Below are 18,950 nucleotides of genomic sequence, written 5' to 3'. Positions count from 1 at the left end.
CGTTGGTTTGTTTGTTGGAAAACGTGACAAACTCCAACTGAACTGCTCTAGTCACTGTATATAAATAATTTTTAATGAATAAAGTATATTTTTGAAATTAAAAAAGGCCCAAAAAAGGCTACAACAGCAGCTCAGAGGCTGAAAGTTCTGCAATGAGTAACTCATGTTCTGACGGTCCTAAAGTCTGTTTGCTGTCTACAAGACACACATCAGGACTGTGAGTGTCTCCACTATCTGAAGGTGTGTAGCTCCAACAAAACTCAAGAAGCTTGACAAGATCTAGAAAAGATCATTCCATACACAACCATGAACATTTGTTTTCTCCATTAATATATGACATCAGCGGCTGTGTGCAACATCGACATGTTGTGCTGCAGCAATTTTACAAGACAAAACACAGGGCCTCTTGCATCTCAAAAGGCAGAGCAGATGGTAGCACTACCAATTGCAAGTTCTCTCCAACCCATACACTACTGGGTCAAATAGTTGGTACTCCCTTCCAGACAGCATGATGGATGTACCCAAAAGAGATGGGCTGCAGAGCTTCAAGAACAAAACGTACCCCACCTTTTCAAGGGAAATTAGGAGTGGTTATAAAAATATTGGATATAAAGGTAGCCATGAGAAGGTGAAGTGGAATGTTACATGTGAGCTAGGATTGTGTCCTACATAGACCAAATTTTTAAACTGTTGTCAAGCAACTCGGCAAAGTTTCAATGCTTTACTTGAGACCTGCTCTGCTCTACTACGCTGATGGGACAGAGCCCTGGAATATTCAGAACCCAAAGGTTTTCTCGTTTTCTCAAGTTCTTTTCCTTGGGTTTATGTTTAAATCAATTTACATATTGCTGCTCATAAATAATCCAATGAAATAGCACTTTAGGACTTGATGGCTCTTAAAAAATAAGATTCTGCATTGATAATGTTTCATGGTATAGTTAAGAGTGGTAACTTGATGCAGTTTGTAATCTGTTTGTCATAAAATATATCATTTTGATTTGTTTAATTGTCTTACTCACCACTGCAAGTATCTTGATTTAAATTTATTGGAAATGATTTTAAAACCTATGCAGAACATTTACCAGTTATATTGACATATAATAGTAGCAACTTAGTCAATTTATCACACATATTGAAAACTTACTAAAACATGCTTAATTTTCGGAACCTCAGCAAAAGCCTGCAAAAGAGCACTATTAACATTCAGTCTCAAGTGTGGTCATTTTTACCGGGAGTAAGGAATGGTTGGCTCGTTTTTGGAGGTGTGGGCAGGTTCGAGGAGAGTTTTTGTAAGGTACTGCAAAAGACTGTAGAAAGTCAAGTTGCACTGAAAGTAATTGTGATTAAAATTCTGCCATCTCTGAAGGTCTTAAAAGCTCAATTCCTAGCAGAGAAGAAGGTGTCCATGTAAATAACTGTCCATGAAAACCTTAAAGATGTTCATTTTAATACAATAAATTGACCAATAAATGTTCAAATTCTGACAGGGCAAGGTAGAGTTCCATATCTAATAGGATAATAATGATTCACAATTAAAGCTCATCACTATTGTGGTATATCTTCATTGCATAAAAAGGGCATCGTTAAGACACTTCTCTGTGGAAAAATTATGTTAACGGTTATGGAATAAATGACAAAATTTGTTTCACCTATGACACATAAAGTTTTTACCACTAACAATTTTTTTTTAAAAAGTATCATCTCAACTTGCAAGGCTGGATTCAAACTCTGAACCCACGAATGGCTGTTAAAAATACACAGCTGGCACCCAGTTTTGCCATAAGACTTTAAAGGTCATACCTAATTCTGATTGCAAAAAGTGGTCTTTGCAAATCTCAATTCAGTAACCAGCTCCACTTCAATGTATTTTTCTCTGCACAAAAGTAATCATTATTTTTTTCCTGTGTAAAATGTTCTTTTTTTTATCATTTAATCCTTGCCTCACAGTGGATTTAGTGTGACTTTATCAATATAGCAACTGGAGGTCAGAAGAAGAAGGCATTGCCCCTGAGTTATCTTTACCTTTGCTAATTCTGGATGGATGGCGTCCTCAGTGGAATCAGTTACATCACTTGAGCTAACATCTGTCACTTCATCCTCTGTGAAATAATGAAGTCAATCAAATAGGGTCTGTGTAATGTGTTAACTTAATCAATTTAGCAAGCTTCAACTATTTCTTGCTGAATTGCACCAAAACATATGCATAATCAGCTAAAGAATTTACAAATAGGATGAAACCGGAACGGTTAGCTAAAGCACATATTTAAAGGTATCAGTAATTGGAGCATAGTTTACAATATGGTAAATAATTTTCCTAATTTAGCTCACTCCTAATTATGAGAGTAGAATTTTGGATTACCTTAAAATTGCTCTGCATTTTGAAATAAAGTACTTACTTCAGTTTTGTTTAATTCACTCTAAGTATTCATAAATTATGATCATTAAGTAAAATGCATGCACATTATAGAATTTTATAGCTATGTGTTTTTAAAAAGAAGTGAAATTAGACATCCTCACTTTGAACACGTAATGCGGCACATAGTGCATCAACTTACCCAGAGTTTCATCATGTTTGACATCTGTAAGGTCCACACTTTTTCTTTCCTGTATAGATCCTTCTGGATTGATCTGGAGGATTCGATTCAAGGTCGAAATCCAATCGTCCATATCCTGCTCACTATCGGCTGCCAGCACAAAGTATGTCACGTTGTTCATTTGCAACTCAAAGGCATACCGACGAAGTTTACTGTTCTGGAAATTTAAAAAAAACAAAGCAGAGAAAAAGAATGCATGAACCGGTCATTTTGATCCAATACGTAAGCATAAAATAACAAGGACAAGCAAACAGAATGATTTTGTTAATAAGCTTTGCATTTCACATTCAGAAATTACTAAACTTGTTCTTTGTTAATTAAATAAAGCCTTTTTAAACTGGCTCCTGTTAAAACATAAGTTAATTCGGGTCTTGTAATTAGTGGAGGGATCCTTTTTCAAATTAACCTTGTTGCAACCAACAGAGAAGATGAGCGAATAAAGAAGGAGAGCTGTTTATTCCTCCTCACTTTAACAGTTTGAGTACCTCATCTGGAAACATCCTGAATTGGGAAACCTCATCCGGGGTATGGTCATAATAGTGTTAACGTAAAGAGTCCTGGTATTTTGACCCTAATGTTGAGCCTGGGTAATTTAATGGGTTCAGCATCCTTATAATAATTTTGAGGGGCTGCAGACAGAATTTCCAAGCATCTGGGGAGTCAGCACCTGTCCCAAAAGGTGGAATTGCTGATAGCTTCAAGTACTTATAGAAACAGAGAAATAAGTGCCCAAATCTCTCCACTGGAAGAGTATTCTCCCCTCAACATTTGGGGTTGGACAGAGAGTGAAAATCAATATCCAATCACTTTATGCAAAACAATATTACTTCAGTGTAAATAACAGAAAGTGCATTATATAATTTGCAACGTGAATACATGCGACATAACAAAGTAAGGGACTTCTACAGCTATATCACTTCAGCTAATTGTTACAAGCTGGAGAATAAATCTTTCATGTTTAGGTTCCATTTAACCTCTGACAAACATTCTGCAATTCTGTCAACAGTAACATTCGATAGAAAAAAAACATTTTTCTGTTACACACAAGCATATGAAATAAGCATACTTCAAATAGCTACTAATATGACCATCACATGACAGAATAAGTGACAGTGATACTGCAAAGGTGATCCACAGTTACAATACTTCTTCATGGCATTGGGAAATGTTCACACAAGGGGAAGGGCAAGAGAGTAATCTGACAAATATGAACTGAATCTGATTGTCTAGTCCAGGACATCGTCTCCTATAAATAAATTCTTTACAGATCATTATGGCTAGATATTCTTTTCTTCAATGTATTTTGTGGGGTATGATAGTGAGGGTATATTAAAAGAAAGCAAATGACAGTACCAGAAACCAGAATCTAGTTGTGGCAAGAATGAAATATAAACCAGTTTCCTGACATTTCAACAATCCAAAAGCAAAATCAGAGTTTCCATAGTTTCTCGGCCATAATGAAATATTCCACTGTGGACTCATTTCTATTGGAAAGCAGATTAGGCTTGCTTAAAGTATTTCTAGTTAATGCCCTTTACAAATGTCTTTAGATAATTCCATCCACTCGAACAAATTGTATCCAATTAAAAATCCAAACTATCATTGATCTAACTTTGTTCTCATTTTTGTCAGAATCCTTCTCATGTGTCAAGTGGTCTCAAATGCTAATCTTGATAGATGTCTGATCTGCTTTTTCAAAGTTGCAAGTGACTGGAAGGATTTGTAACATAATACTTAGTATCCCAGACTGTTTTTGCTCTGACTGCTTCATATACATCATCAAGTGTCAGTTTTAATTTGAACAGTTGTCCCACCATGATTTTATTTCCACCATCTGTGTCGGTTTACGAAAGCTAACGACAGTTATTGTGCTTTCGTCTATCAGTCTACAATGTGAGATCAGTATTTTGTCTTGAATGATACAACAACCTTGCATACTGACAGTCGCTGCCTTCTATTTGCCGACTTGAGTCGATTTGACGGCAATGCAGACAAACAAATAGCATTTTCGCCAGCCCCACTTTGATTTCCAGCTCCACACTCAGTGCCATTCTTGTTCTTCTTGTTTGACTGGATTCAGTCAACGAAGTTTCGTACCATCAGTGGAACCTCATCCCACAGTTTAACATGGTCAGGATTTCCTGCCCCTGTGCAACAGAGCTCAATTCTTTGGAGGCAAGTAGTCAGAAACCATGACTGGTGAAATAAAGTGGGTGTGGGGAAGGACAGGAGAAGCACAGCCACAGTGTAAAAGGTGGCATGAACTTGGAATAGGGATAGAGGAATGACATTGGCAACTTTATGAATAACTTTTAAAACTTTTGAACATCAGCAATGGCAATAAAGCAATAGATATCTAAAACTATCTTCAAATTGTTGACGTAAAATTAGTGACAACCCTGCAAATTTGCCACAAGGATGGTGGCATGGTATTGTTAAAGCCAGCTATGCTCGCCAAATGTAAAAATGTTTTGAAGTATTAAAAAAAACGTTAATAGCTATGAAAAATTGCAGAAAGTGCTGAGGTGTCTGTCAGAAACGTGTTCAAAAGATTCAGACAAATAATGCCTGGAAAACTGCTAGCAGAATGGACAAAGAGTCAACAGAGTGAAAGAACATGAAAACTATAGGCAGCATATCTTTGAGAAAACAGGAATGTGAGTGCAAACAAGAGAAAGAAACTGAGGTATGCAAATAAACAGGGAGATCCAGGGGTTTGACTATATCAAATGCAGTTAGACTAATCCTTTAAAAGGCCAATTGAAGTGTAATAGATTGAAGTGTGGGAATTATGAGTTGGTTCACTTGTTAGCAGCAGTTGGAGAAAATTATTACATTTTGGACGCTCCATTATAGAGGATAGATTATTTCTATAAACAACAGAGTATATACTTAGCGGCATGATGCCAGTGTCAGGGAAACCATAATTCAGAGGAGTGGCCGGAAATCCTAGTCCGACTTCTACTCCAGCAGAGAAGGCAGATGAGATTTAATACAGGAATCAGAGTAGAGCAGTTAAAAAAAAGTGACCCAAAGGCAATGAACAGTCTCCTGTATTGCAAATGCAAATGGGACCACAGGCAATCCCTGATGGGGAGATGATTATGGAAGGTAAACTGAAGGTAGGTCCAGAGTAACAGAAGATCAGGCTGGTTGCCCCTGTGAATGGGACGAAAGGGGTAGGGAACCAGGTTAGACAGGCCACTGATAGGGAAGATTGGAGGAAGAGTATGGCCTTATGGCGATCGTACTTTGATGGGTGCAGGAGATCCAAAGCAGATTTTCCCCTTGCCCGAAACCAGTTTACTCAATGAAAGCTTCCCAGCTACCCATTTGGAACTGCCATCAGCAAGTGGGAGTGGAATAGTGCTTAAGTGGCCAGCCTATGCCTCTATTAACCCTACTAATTGCTATGTGCTGTATTTCACGAGCCCACTCCCAGATAGTGTGAGGACCTTAATATTCCATCTATTCTGGGCTTTGGAGTTATATAGCACAGAAACAGGCGATCCAGCCCACCATATCTACGCTGATCAACAAATATAAAACTACATTAATCCCATTTACCCACACTTAATCCACAGGCGACTGTGCCCTGGCATTTTAGGGAGTCTTCAAGATGTTTCTTAAATGTTGTGGTAGTACCTGCCTCCTCCACCCTCTCAGGCAGTACATTTCGTTTTCTACCATCCTCTAGGTGAAAATAATTCCTCCAATCTCCTCTACATCACTTACACTTCACTTAAACTTGTACCATCTGATCTTAGAAATGAATACCATGTGGATAAGATTCTCATGAGCTATCTTGTCTGTGCCTCTCAAGATTTTGTATTCCTCAATAAGATCCTCCCTCAGCGTCCTCTCCGTCAAGGAAAACAAAACTAGTCTAAACAGTCTCTCCTCATTACTGGGACTTTTCAGCACAAGCAACATCCTGGTGAAACTCCTCTGCACCCTCTCCAAAGCAATCATATTCTTTCCACAAAATGGTGACCAGTATTGCACATAGTATTCCATCTGTGACCTAATTAATGTTGCATAAAGTTGTAACAAGACTTTCTTGCTCCTATATTCTTCACCCCAGCTAATGAAGGCAAGCATCCCTTATGCCTTTTTCACGACCCTGTCTACCTGTGTTGAAACCTGCAGGGATCTATGGACTTGTACACCAAGGTCCCTTTGTTTCTCCCAAATCCCTAAGAACCTATTATTCATTGTGCATATCCTTCCCTATTAGGCCTCCTAAAATGTACTATCTTGCACTTAACGGGATTAAATTCTATCTGTCATTACACTGCCCAATTTACCAGCTGATCAATATCACTCTGTAGCCTGAGACTATTCTCTTCACTATCAATAGCACCACCAATTTTTGTGATATCTACAAACTTACTAATTGTACTGTCTACATTCTCATCCAAGTCGTTAATGTAAATAACAAACAGCGAGGGTCCCAGCACCGAACCATGTAGTACACTGTTGGTCAGAGGCTTCCAATGACAAAAATCCCCCTCCACCATTATCCTTTGTCGCTTATTTGAAAGCCAGTTTGCCAACTTGCCTTGGATCCCATAACATCTTACCTCTTGGACCAACCTCCCATGTGGGACTTGCCAAAGAACTTACTGAAGTCCGTGTAAACCACATCAACTGTATTATTCTCATCAATATATTTAGTTACTTTTCAAAAAAACTCAATTACATTAGTCAGACAGGACCTCCCTCGAACAATTCATCCTGACTATCCGTGATTAATCCCTACCTTTCCAAGTATTGCTTAATCCTGTCCTTCAGAATCTGTTCCAAAAATTTCTCTACCACTTATGTCAGACTAACTGTCCTACCCTTGCTGCCTTGCCTGGCCTACCCTTGCTGCCTTTTTTGAACAAAAGAACCATATTAGCCATCATCCAGTTATCTGGCACTTCACTGTCACCAGCAAAATATTAAATATATTCACCAAGGTCCCAACATTCTTCTCTTTTACCTCTCACAGCAGCCTGGGATTTATGCACTCTAAAACATTGAATATATCCTCCTCATTACCAATCTTGAACTGGTCCAGAGCCCCACCATCCTAACTGAAATCCCTGGCAATAATGTCTTTCGCCCTTGTGAATACAGATGAGAAACATTCATTTAAGACCTCACCCACATCCTCTGGCTCCATGCACAGATTGCTCCATAGGTCTCTAATAGGCCATGTTATTTTGCTGGTAATCCTATTACTCTTCACATGCTTATAAAATGCCTTGGGATTTTCTATATTCTAATCTGGCAAAGATATATTGTGGCCTGTCTTTGCCCCCCTAATTTATTTTCTTTCTGTGCCAGTAGATGTATGTATGGCAGCCTTAAGTGGACAAAATGTACGATGCCATTCTTAATATGTTATATCTCATCCCTTCTTAGTTCAGTAGGATGATATGTTTCTATAGTTTGTTTCCAAAACTGTAAACAATAAATATTACTTGAACATTCAACTCTACCAGCAACACAATTATGGATGCAAACTTTAATATTACTTTAAGAATGTGCTCAGCAATAGACAATTAGAAGAAAGATTTCTTAAATAACTGAAAATAGCCCCGTTTGAAACATAACTGATTGATATGTGCTGGACATTTTATCTCATCATCTGACATCAGGTGTGATGCCATTTAACTCCTTTTTACGTGAGAGATTGAACTTGGAATTGGATTCAATGCTTATGAATAGTGTCTTCAATGTTTTGAGGATTGATGTGTTTTGTGTGAGGATTTGCTGCTGTGCTTGGACTGATCATGAACCATTTTGTTTTGGTCACAGGAAATGGATGGATGTTGTATGGAATTGCTTGCTTTTGAACATGACCATCATATTTCACAAGCATTTTACCTCCCTGTTGGGGTAGTGTAGCTCTGAATTTCACATGTCACTCTGTGTTTAATTTAGCATAATTCTTTTCTGTATACTTTTGGACATGAAATGGGCGCTTGTCACCACTGGTGTAAGACTGAGAGCAGATTGGGATGTGCATGTTGCTTGCATATATCAGCTTTACAATCCAAGAATTTTGTTGATGTGTGTAGGAATCATGTCGTGACAGCAATTGCAGGCACACCTATTAATGAGTGGAAACCAATAAGCATGATACATTTTCCAGCTTTGACATCAAATGCAGTACTTGTTTCTTGGTGAGATTGGGATTCCCAAAGTCCTGGGAATCTTCAGGGGTTCATCACTGTTGTAAGGGAAAATTTGAGTACTTTCTGGTTTGTAAAGAATGGGGAAATCCTAAAGTTTATTGAAAGTTCCCATGACAGTTGAAATAACACCACAGAAGCCAGTATCTTGTCACCTAGTCACCCTTTATTTATATGTGGAGAATCCTTAACACTGATCCAGCACCCTCAGAGCCAGCTCTCAGATTGAGCAGGATGTCTGATGCTCCTGTCCTTATCTGTCAGCCAGGGCTCCCTGATGGGGGCTGTTAAGTTGGTCCAATCAGGGAACTCATATTCTATGAGGTCCACTTGGCTGACCTCGTTACAATCACGACAACAGTGACAGAAACTCCTGTATCTCTGAGAGCAGGCAAAGGTCCCTGATTGGTTATTTCCAGCAGACAACAAAAACGTATGGCTACATTCACTGACCATTTTGCTGTGCTATGCATATGATTGTCAGCCCCAACATAATGGCTCTGGGTTCTGAAGGCAACAGTACTCATGCTTACTTGGAAACCTCTTTATAGCTTCTGTCTTTCCTTCAGCGCCGCTCAGTATAGTTGGCTAGGTATACAACCTTTGATTATTTATGCTTTGATTTCCTATTTCAGCAAAGTCACATGTGGTTGCTTGTTGCTTTAATGGCATGCAAAAATTCATCAATTATCTCATTTGCTTCTTGTTTCGTACATTAGAAGACACTTGCTTTCTACACTGTACTCTCCTTGGCATGAAATAGGTCATTAATAGATTTGTGATGAGTCATAGTTATTTTGCTCAAGCATAAATATTTCATAAACATCTCCCAATTCTTCATTTCACAGTGGAGCAGTAAGACAGTTCAATTGAAAAGTCTGCCATCACACCTCTGAAATCACTGCTGCCATGTTTCTAACAAGGTAATACAGATGATGGTCTGAGGAAGGGTCCCTGGACATGAAACGTTAATTCTGCTTTCTTTCCATAGATGCTGCCCAGACGTGTTGAGTTTCTCCAGCAATTTTGGTTTTCTTTTATATTTTGCATTTAGAGTCATAGAGTCATAGAGATGTACAGCACGGAAACACACCTTTCGGTCCAACTCGTCCACACTGACCAGATATCCCAACCCAGCCTAGTCCCAACTGCCAGCACCCAGCCCATATCCCTCCAAACCCTTCCTATTCATATACCCATCCAGATGCCATTTAAATGTTGCATTTGTACCAGCCTCCACCACTTTCTCTGGCAGCTCATTCCATACACGTACCACCCTCTGAGTGAAAACGTTGTCTCTTAGGTCTCTTTTGTATCTTTCCCCTCTCACTCTAAATCTATGCCCTCTAGTTCTGGGCTCCCTGACCCCAGGGAAAAGACTTTGCCTATTTATCCTATCCATGCCCTTCATGATTTTGTAAACCTCTATAAGGTCACCTCTCAGCCTCCGACGCTCCAGGGAAAACAGCCCCAGCCTATTCAGCCTCTCCATATAGTTCAAATCCTCCAACTCTGGCAACATCCTTATTATTCTTTTCTGAACCCTTTCAGATTTCAATTACCCTTTCCCAATTCTTTGCTTTTTTTGTTGTTATTATAGAAGAGGGGTTTGAATGCGCATCAAAATATGATAGATTCGGCATTGAAAATGTCACATTATTCAGCAATGTAGCAAGAGTGTGTCACCGAGGATCTGGGATCATGTGCTTTTCAAATAAAAATTTATCTGTAATAAGTTGAGTTTTTTTGATTGAATGTTTGTTTTTGCAAGCTCGGTGTGTACCTGTATTTGATTCAGACTCTCTTGCTCCTAAGCTAAAGCTAGAATAACCCTGTGTGTGCTGTCATAATCATGAGTCACTTGTCCCAAAGCTATGGACATAACAAACTTCAATTGCAGCATGTTTTTGATCTGAAAGACAGGCAGCAAATGATTGCTGATACAAATTCAATGGCTACCAGGACAGGAGTTCCGGGAAGTTACACTTGAAAGTGTCCCAGATGTGCCTAGAGGAGCAATGTTCTACAAACTGAAATGTAATCTCCTTTGAGTATCTTAACCTATGATTGTGATAGGAGAAAAGACTGCAGTCAAGGCAAAATAAATGTCAGGGGTTATATATGAGTGAGAACCAAGACCTGTGTTTGCTGGTGTAGGCCCCAGAACTCGTGTATACTAGTCATAACAAATTGGGGAAGCTCATCCAAGGACAAGTCACGACAGGATAGATAAAACCTACATCAACACAATCCCTTCATTCCCATCTTTCTGCAGAAAACCAATGACATTGCAGACTAACGGAGAACCTGCCCCAGGTTGATTTTTCATGGAAGTGGCTGGCCTTTATTGGCTGTTGGGTTTTACATCCACTACATGGTGGTATGAGATTAAAAACAACTGCAGATGCTGGAATCCAAAATAGACAGGCAGGAGGCTGGAAGAACACAGCAAGCCAGCAGCACCAGGAGGTGGAGAAGTGTAACCCTTTTTCAGGACTGGGGTGGGTGTACTGGGGAGCTGCAGATAAATGGGGAGGTGGGGGCAGGGTGGTGAAGTGGGGATAGGTGAAGATAGGTAGAGATTACGACCTGGTTGGTCAATGGGAGAAATGAATCCGGTTGGTGGTGGGGAGCAGTGGAAGGGAGGGGGAGGGTCTGAGAAGGGAGTTAGTGGATGGGGACGGAGGTTATTTGAAATTGGAGAACTCAATATTGAGTCCTCCAGGCCATAGGGTGCACAGGCGGTAGACAAGGTGTTGTCCTCCAATAGGAGCTGTGGTTTGTTTTGGCAATGGAAACCAAGGATAGTCATGTCAGAAAGGGAGTGATTGGGGGAATTGAAATGGACGGTGACTGGGAGGTCAGGTCAACCCCTGCAGGCCTAGTCGAGATGCTCGGTGAAGCATTCCCTAAGTTTGTGCTTGTCTACCCGATGTAGAGAAGACCACATCAGGAGCACCTGATAGAGTAAACTGGGATGGAAGAGAGGCAGGTTAACCTCTGTCTCACCTGGAAGGGCTGTTTGGGGTCCTAATGGAGGTGTGGAAGGGGTGGTGTACCCCCCACCACCAAGAACATCTGCCCCTCCCCACTCCTTCCACAAGGACCATTCCCTCTGACAGTCCTCATTCACGCTACCCCTGCCACCGAACCCCCAGGTACCTTCCCTCTGCAACTAGAAAAGATGCAAAACCTGCTGCTACACCACCATCCTTGCCTCCAACCAGGGTCCTAAACAGCCCTTCCAGGTGAGATAGAGGTTCACCTGCCTCTCTTCCATCCCAGTTTACTCCAGTTTGCTCCTGATGTGGTCTTCTCTACATCGGGTAGACAAGCACAAACTTAGGGAATGTTCACTGAACATCTCAACTAGGCCTGCAGGGGCTGTCCTGACCTCCCAGTCACCGCCCATTTCAATTCCCCAATCATTCCCTTTCCAACATGACCATCCTTGGCCTCCTCCATTGCCAAAACAAACCACAGTTCCTACTGGAGGAACCACATCTTATTTTCCTACAACCCAGAGGACTCAATATTGAGTTGTTCAATTTCAAATAACCTCCCTCCCCATCTCCCGACTCCCATCCGAGCCCGTCCCCTTCCCTTCCACTGCTCCCTGCTGCTGACCGGATTCATTTCTCCCATTGACCAACCAGGTCATACCCTCTACCTGTCTTCACCTACTCCCACTTCACCACCCTGCCCCCGCCTCCTCCTTTATCTGCAGCTCCCCCCACTCCCACCACCAGTCCGGAAGAAGGGTTACACCTGAAATGTCGACTTCTGCACCTCCTGATGCTGCCTGGCTTACTGTGTTCTCCGAGCCTCCTACCTGTCTACATAGTAGTATGAACCATGGATTGGACATGAGAAGATCTTAAAAAGGTCAGTGAAAATGGATTTCTCTCCTTGTTACCTTACTATTAAATGCCTGATTATCAGTTATATCTATAGTCAGTAAGGTGAGTTAGGACAACCATGATTGAAAAATAAAACTACCCAAACAAAATGTTTCGCAAACTGTTACTTGTATCAACTGGCAGGCTCTCAAGGAAAAGATCAATCTCGAAAATGTATAAACATCTTTAAATTAGTGAGACTCAAATACATCCAATATATAAAAAGGTAGAGTGCCTTTCACATTATTGGAAGTGAGACCTTGTATGATAATGTGGAGTTATTTAATTATTTCCCATTTCTTTCAGTATATAAATCGATTGAGATCACAGTTCTAAAGCCTTATTTACTCAGGAAGTTTTATGGGCTCTTGGCTACAATCCAGCAAGATAACCATTTTAGAACTGCTTGCCATTATTTGTGCTGTTAGTTCAAAGAGTCTATTTGCACAGAGAGTTCTTACTGTCTTTAAAGGAAATTGCTGCTGTGTTCTGTTCATAAAGTGGACAATGTTCAAGTGGTGGATGAAGACAGTGAGGGAGAGGATGTGGATGGAGTGAAAGTATCAGAGGGGATGGATTAAAGTGGTCAAGAGGCAAAACCTGAGAAATTGTACGTGGATGAGCCATTGATTGCTTCAAAAGGCATCAGTCTGGTCACTTCGGGCTTGGACTCCTGGAAATTTCACCTGCCAGTCATCTCTCGACAGGCGTGACTGCAAAGTTAGGATTAATCTCACCAGATGATCCTACCTCTGATATGAAAATTCAGCCTAAACGCTACGATGTTAACCGGATCAAATAAAAGAAAATGTTTTGTTCTCATATCATTTCCAGTAGGACATGCCATGAAAGATGAAGGCCTTGGTATTTTTGATTTTTTGTTCCAACTACGAAAGTTTTTTTCCTACTTATAAATCTATTTTCAAGATAAATGTTGGACACTTATGCAGTGTGGCATACTCAAAAAAAATTTCTGGATATTTCTAAGCACATAAGACAAATAAAAATGTTTTTAAAATTCTAATAGGAAACAGAAAGTATTGTTTGAAGAAGCGTTATTGACACTTCTGTAGTGTGGCTGAAATGACAGCTTTTGACAAATCTGCTTGGCCTAACTGGAGTAACTTGTGGTTATACCATCAATGTTCTTTTTCCATTGTGGCCTTCTGTATGTTTGATTTGTCACAGCTTGTTCAGCCAGCCCACATGTTCGAAGATAAATGCCATGTTTTTGAGGTTACTGCATTTATGAACAGCAATCCAAAAAATGCAGTTTCACACCCTGCTTCCTGCAACTTTATATCCATCGAAATTGTTTACAGTGGTATGCACAATTTCAATTGCAAATGAATTGCATTTGCATTAGCCAACCTTTAACTCCAAACACAAAAGCTAAGAGCTCAAAAACAACTCTGAATGCCGGCCTTTAACCCTACCATAATGGAGTGGGTGTGAGTTTGTCATAATTTGTCAGACCCCTCCACCAAAAATATAATTTCATCACCACCCTGTCTGCATTCCGCAGAGACCATTCCCTCTGTGACACCTCCGTTCAGTTCATGCCCCTCCCACCAAATCACCCTCCATTTCCGGCACCTTCCCTTGCCACTGCACAAGGGGTAAAACCAGCTCCCACATCTCCCCCCTTACCTCCATCCAAAGCCCCAAAGGATCACTTCACATCTGGCAGAGATTTTCTTGCTCATCAATCCACCTCATCTATTGCATCTGTTGCTCTTGGTGTTGTCTCCTTGACATTGAGGAGACAGGACGCCAACTCATGGAGCGTTTCAGGGAACATTGCTGGTCCACACAAACCCAACAATCCCACCACCCTATGGCTGACCACTTCAACTCCCCCTCCCACTCTGCCAAGGATATGCAAGTCCTGGGCCTCCTCCACTGCTAAATCCAAGCCACTCGACAACTGGAGGAAAAATGTTTCATCTTCTGCCTCAGGACCTGACAACCACACGGCATCAACATCAACTTCTCCAGTTTCCAAATCTCCCCTCCCCCTACCTCATCCCAGATCCAACCCTCCAACTTGGTACCGCCTTCTTGACGTGTCCTACCTATCCATCTTCCTTCCCGCTTATCTGCTCCCTCCTCCCCACTGACCTATCACCATTAACCACCACCTGCATCCACCTATCGCCTTCCCAACTACCTGCCCATCCCACTCCCCCCTTTCTTCCTCAGCCCTCTTCCCTCTCCACATTTCTGATGAAGGGCATAGGCCCAAAACGTCAACTCTCCTGCTCCTCGGATGCTGCCCCACCTGCTGTGCTTTTCCAGCACCACATTTTTTGACTCTGACTCTCCAGCATCTGGAATCCTGACTTTCTCCTAACAAACTAATGTGCAGCTACATTAACAGACAGTAACACCAGTATCCAACTGACAATATGGAAACTTGCCCATTATGTCCTATACAAGCAAGCAGAAAATATCCAATCCAACTGATTATCACCCATCAGCCCCCACTCAATCATCAACAAAATGATGGAAGGGGCACAGTCGGGAAATCAAGCAACACCAATACAGTAGTAATCGTGTCACAAATACTCAGCTGAATTTCTGCCAGGTCCAGTCTGTTCCTGTCCTCATTACAGTCTTGGTCCAACCACAGATCAAAGTGTTGAATTTGAGGCCTGGGTTTTAAGAAGATGTACAAGGAAAGCTTTTTACACAGAGGGTGGTAGGTCCCTGGAACACACTGCTGGGGGAGGTGGCAGAAGCAGATACATTAGCAAAGTTTAAAAGCATTTATACAGACACATAAACAGGCAGGGATTAGAGAGATGTGGACCATGTGCAGGCAGATGGGATTAGTTTAGAATGGCATCATGGTGGTAGGTCCCTGGAACACACTGCTGGGGGAGGTGGCAGAAGCAGATACATTAGCAAAGTTTAAAAGCATTTATACAGACACATAAACAGGCAGGGATTAGAGAGATGTGGACCATGTGCAGGCAGATGGGATTAGTTTAGAATGGCATCATGGTGGTAGGTCCCTGGAACACACTGCTGGGGGAGGTGGCAGAAGCAGATACATTAGCAAAGTTTAAAAGCATTTATACAGACACATAAACAGGCAGGGATTAGAGAGATGTGGACCATGTGCAGGCAGATGGGATTAGTTTAGAATGGCATCATGGTCAGCACAGACATGATGGGCTGAAGAGTCTGTTCCTTTGCTGTGCTGTTCTATGTTTTACAAGCGTGACTGTCCATGACATCAAGGAAACACTTCACTGAATATAGCAACAAGGGGCCCTACCAATACTAGACTAAATAGGAATTAGGAATAAACATTTCTCCAGTAGTTAAAGAACACTAAGCACAAAGGAAATTAGTTGGGGTTACTGGAGGGCAATTATTTCAGCTTCAGGACACTTCTGCAAGAGTTCCTCAGGATTATGTCCTTAGTCAAACCAGCTTCAGCTGCTTCATCAATAACTATCATAAGGTCAGAAGTGGGGATATTTGTTAATGATTGTACAAGGCTCAGTGTCGTTTGCAACTGCTCAGATCAGAAACTATCAACGCCCATATGCAGAAAGACACAGGCAACATCCAGGCTTAGGCTAATAAGTGGCAAGTAACACCCACACCACACTAGCACCAGGCAATAACTATCTGCAACAAGATAGAATATAAACATCTTATCATTACATTCAATGGTATTACCATTGTGGGTTCTCCCCCTTTCTCAATATCCTGGTCACCAATGATCAGAAATTGAACTGGACCAGCCATTTTAAAAAATATGACTACGATTACAGACCAAAGTCTTGGAATTCTGCAGTGAGAAGCTCATTTCCCAACTCCCTAAAATCTCTCTCTCATCAATGAAGACACAATTAGGAATGTGATGGATGACCATATCTTCAACAATATAGAAGATGTTTGACACTGTCCAGGACAAAGAATCTGGAGTCTAGCCACCATGTTAAACATTCATATCCTATATCACTGACACGGTATAGCAGCAGTGTGCACTATATACAAGATGCACCACAGCAATTTAGCAAGGTTTCTTCTACAGTACCTTGCAGACTCATGACCACTCCAATGCTAAGCTACATGAATCACATTGGACATTGTAAGCTTCTGGTGAAGGGCTTATGCTCTCCTGCTCCTCGGATGCTGACTGACCTCCTTGCTTTTCCAGCACCACACTTTTCGACATTGTAAGTTACCCTCTAAACTTCATATCAAACTGACCTGGAACAATAATCACTGTTCATTCACTGTCACTAGGTCAAAATTCTTCAATTTAAAGCACATTGAAAGTATCACTAGGTATGGTGTACACCTATGGCTATCATACACCATGCCAACAGAGGGGGACTAGAAAGAAATAAGTAGAATCTGTATTTAACATTGCAAATAGGAAGCTAGGAGCAAGAGTGGGCAATTTGACCCTTTGAGTCTGTTCTGCCGCATAATGACAAAATTACTTAGCTGGTTGTGGTCTCAGATTCACTTTCCTGTCTGCACCCACATCAAGATTCCCTTGTCTATCATGAAATATGACAATGGATGTTTTGAGGAGTGGCAATCTCACACAGGTAGTATGGGGCATGATGCTGACTGGATAGGGTGCCAAGGTGCAAGGTGGCATGGTGAGTAATGCAGCAGGTGGAAGAAATCAGGTCTGGCTAGGGGATAGTCAGGTGGATCCAGTGATGGTGACGGTGGTAGCACTGGTGTGAGGGGGTTTGGGGGAGGGATGGTAGATGGAGCTGGGACATTGAGTTGGGCCCAGCAGAAGGAAGGGGTCAGCAATGTAGTTGTATGTAGTGGGGGAAGGATAGTGTCAGATCACTTATAGTGGGTCTGGTTATGTAGAGAGAGGCTAGTGATGTCAGCTCAGGTTTGGTGGGAGGGGGGAGAAAGGGGGAGGCAGGTCTCAACATCGGAATTGGGCCTTAGTATGGCAGATGCACATGGACTGTGGGTCAACTGGTTTAGGGTGTATGAGGTAAGTGTGGGATCACTTTAATATTTAGTCAGGAGTTAGACATAGTCTAACAGAATAACTTTTTCCAAATAATTTTACATGATTTCATCAGAAACATCTAAAGTCTCCGATCTAAGGAAGACTTTAAGAATATTCCAGGCTTAGTGGAATTGCCCTGCAGAAAATTCAATTTAATCAAGCATTTCCTTCCGAGCTTTTTATGATGGGGATTCCATACAGTCTAATCTACGTTGGAATAAAGGATTTCAGGGCAAGGGAAAATCCAGGTCAGCTCCTCAGCAACAGGACATCGCTGCAGGAATTCTTCAGGGTAGTGTCCGAGGCTTAAACATCTTCAGCTGCTTCATCTATAACTTCCCTCCATCATAAAGTCAGAAATGGGGATGTTCACTATCTTCATATCGTGTTCAACACCATTCACAACTTCTCAGATACTGAAGCAGTCCATGTCCAAATGCATTAAAACCTGGTCATTATCCAGGTTTGGGCTGACAGTGATAAGTAACATTCCACACTGGTGCCAGGCAACAGCATCTTCATAAAGACAATACAAAAATTGCCCTTGACATTCATTGGCATTACCATTGTTGAATCCTGTGATATCAACATCCTGGGGGTTACCATTCACCAGAAATTGAACTGAATTAGCCATATAAATACAAGAGTTGGCCTGCAGCAAGTAACTGACTCACCAAAGCCAGTACACCACCTACAAGGCACATGTCAGAAGTGTGTTGGAATACTCACCAATTGTCTGGATGAATGCAGTTTCAAGAAGCTTGACACCATCCAAGACACAGCGGCTCACTTGATTAGCACTACATCCACATGCATTTACTCTCTCCACCTGTCACCCAATCTGTCGCAGCAGTGTGTACTATCAACAAGATGCACTGGAGAAATTCACACAGGCTCTTGAAACTGCACCTTCCAAAACTCACAAGGGCAGCAGATATATGGGAAGACCACCATTTTCAAGTTCCACTCCAAGCCATTCACCATTCTGAATTGAAACTACATTGCCATTTTAGTGTTGCCAGGTCAAATCCTGAAACTCCCTCCTTAACACCATTGTGAGTGTACCTAGTATAAATGAGGCAGTAGTTCAAACAGCAGCTCACTACCACTTTCTTAGCGGCAACAATACACGGGCAATAAGTAACGATCCAACCAGCAATGTCAACCTGGCACGAATGAATAAAAATAATTCTTGGTTGCCTTTGTTCATTTGAGCGATTGTATTAATTTCCTAGTTAACTATATTTATATCATTTGAGCCGAG

General features: G+C 41.3%; 1 protein-coding gene across 8 annotated transcripts in view; it reads right to left on the bottom strand.

The window, feature by feature from the left end:
• Positions 1 to 18,950, bottom strand: part of dock10 (dedicator of cytokinesis 10) — a 333,920-nt gene that overhangs the window by 127,623 nt on the left and 187,347 nt on the right. For all 8 annotated transcript variants that reach the window (XM_087993668.1, XM_087993671.1, XM_043702110.2 and 5 more), the window contains exons 8-9: positions 2,556 to 2,751; positions 2,023 to 2,099 (exon numbers count right to left, since the gene is read on the bottom strand). In XM_087993668.1, coding sequence (XP_087849794.1) covers positions 2,023 to 2,099; positions 2,556 to 2,751 — 273 coding nt within the window. The remainder of the gene's footprint in view (positions 1 to 2,022; positions 2,100 to 2,555; positions 2,752 to 18,950) is intronic.

Source organism: Chiloscyllium plagiosum, unplaced genomic scaffold (assembly GCF_037043375.1).
Source record: "Chiloscyllium plagiosum isolate Xiang-an unplaced genomic scaffold, Cpla_swu_hap1 HiC_scaffold_13, whole genome shotgun sequence".
NCBI lineage: Eukaryota > Metazoa > Chordata > Chondrichthyes > Orectolobiformes > Hemiscylliidae > Chiloscyllium > Chiloscyllium plagiosum.
This window is presented reverse-complemented; position numbering and strand designations above follow the sequence as displayed.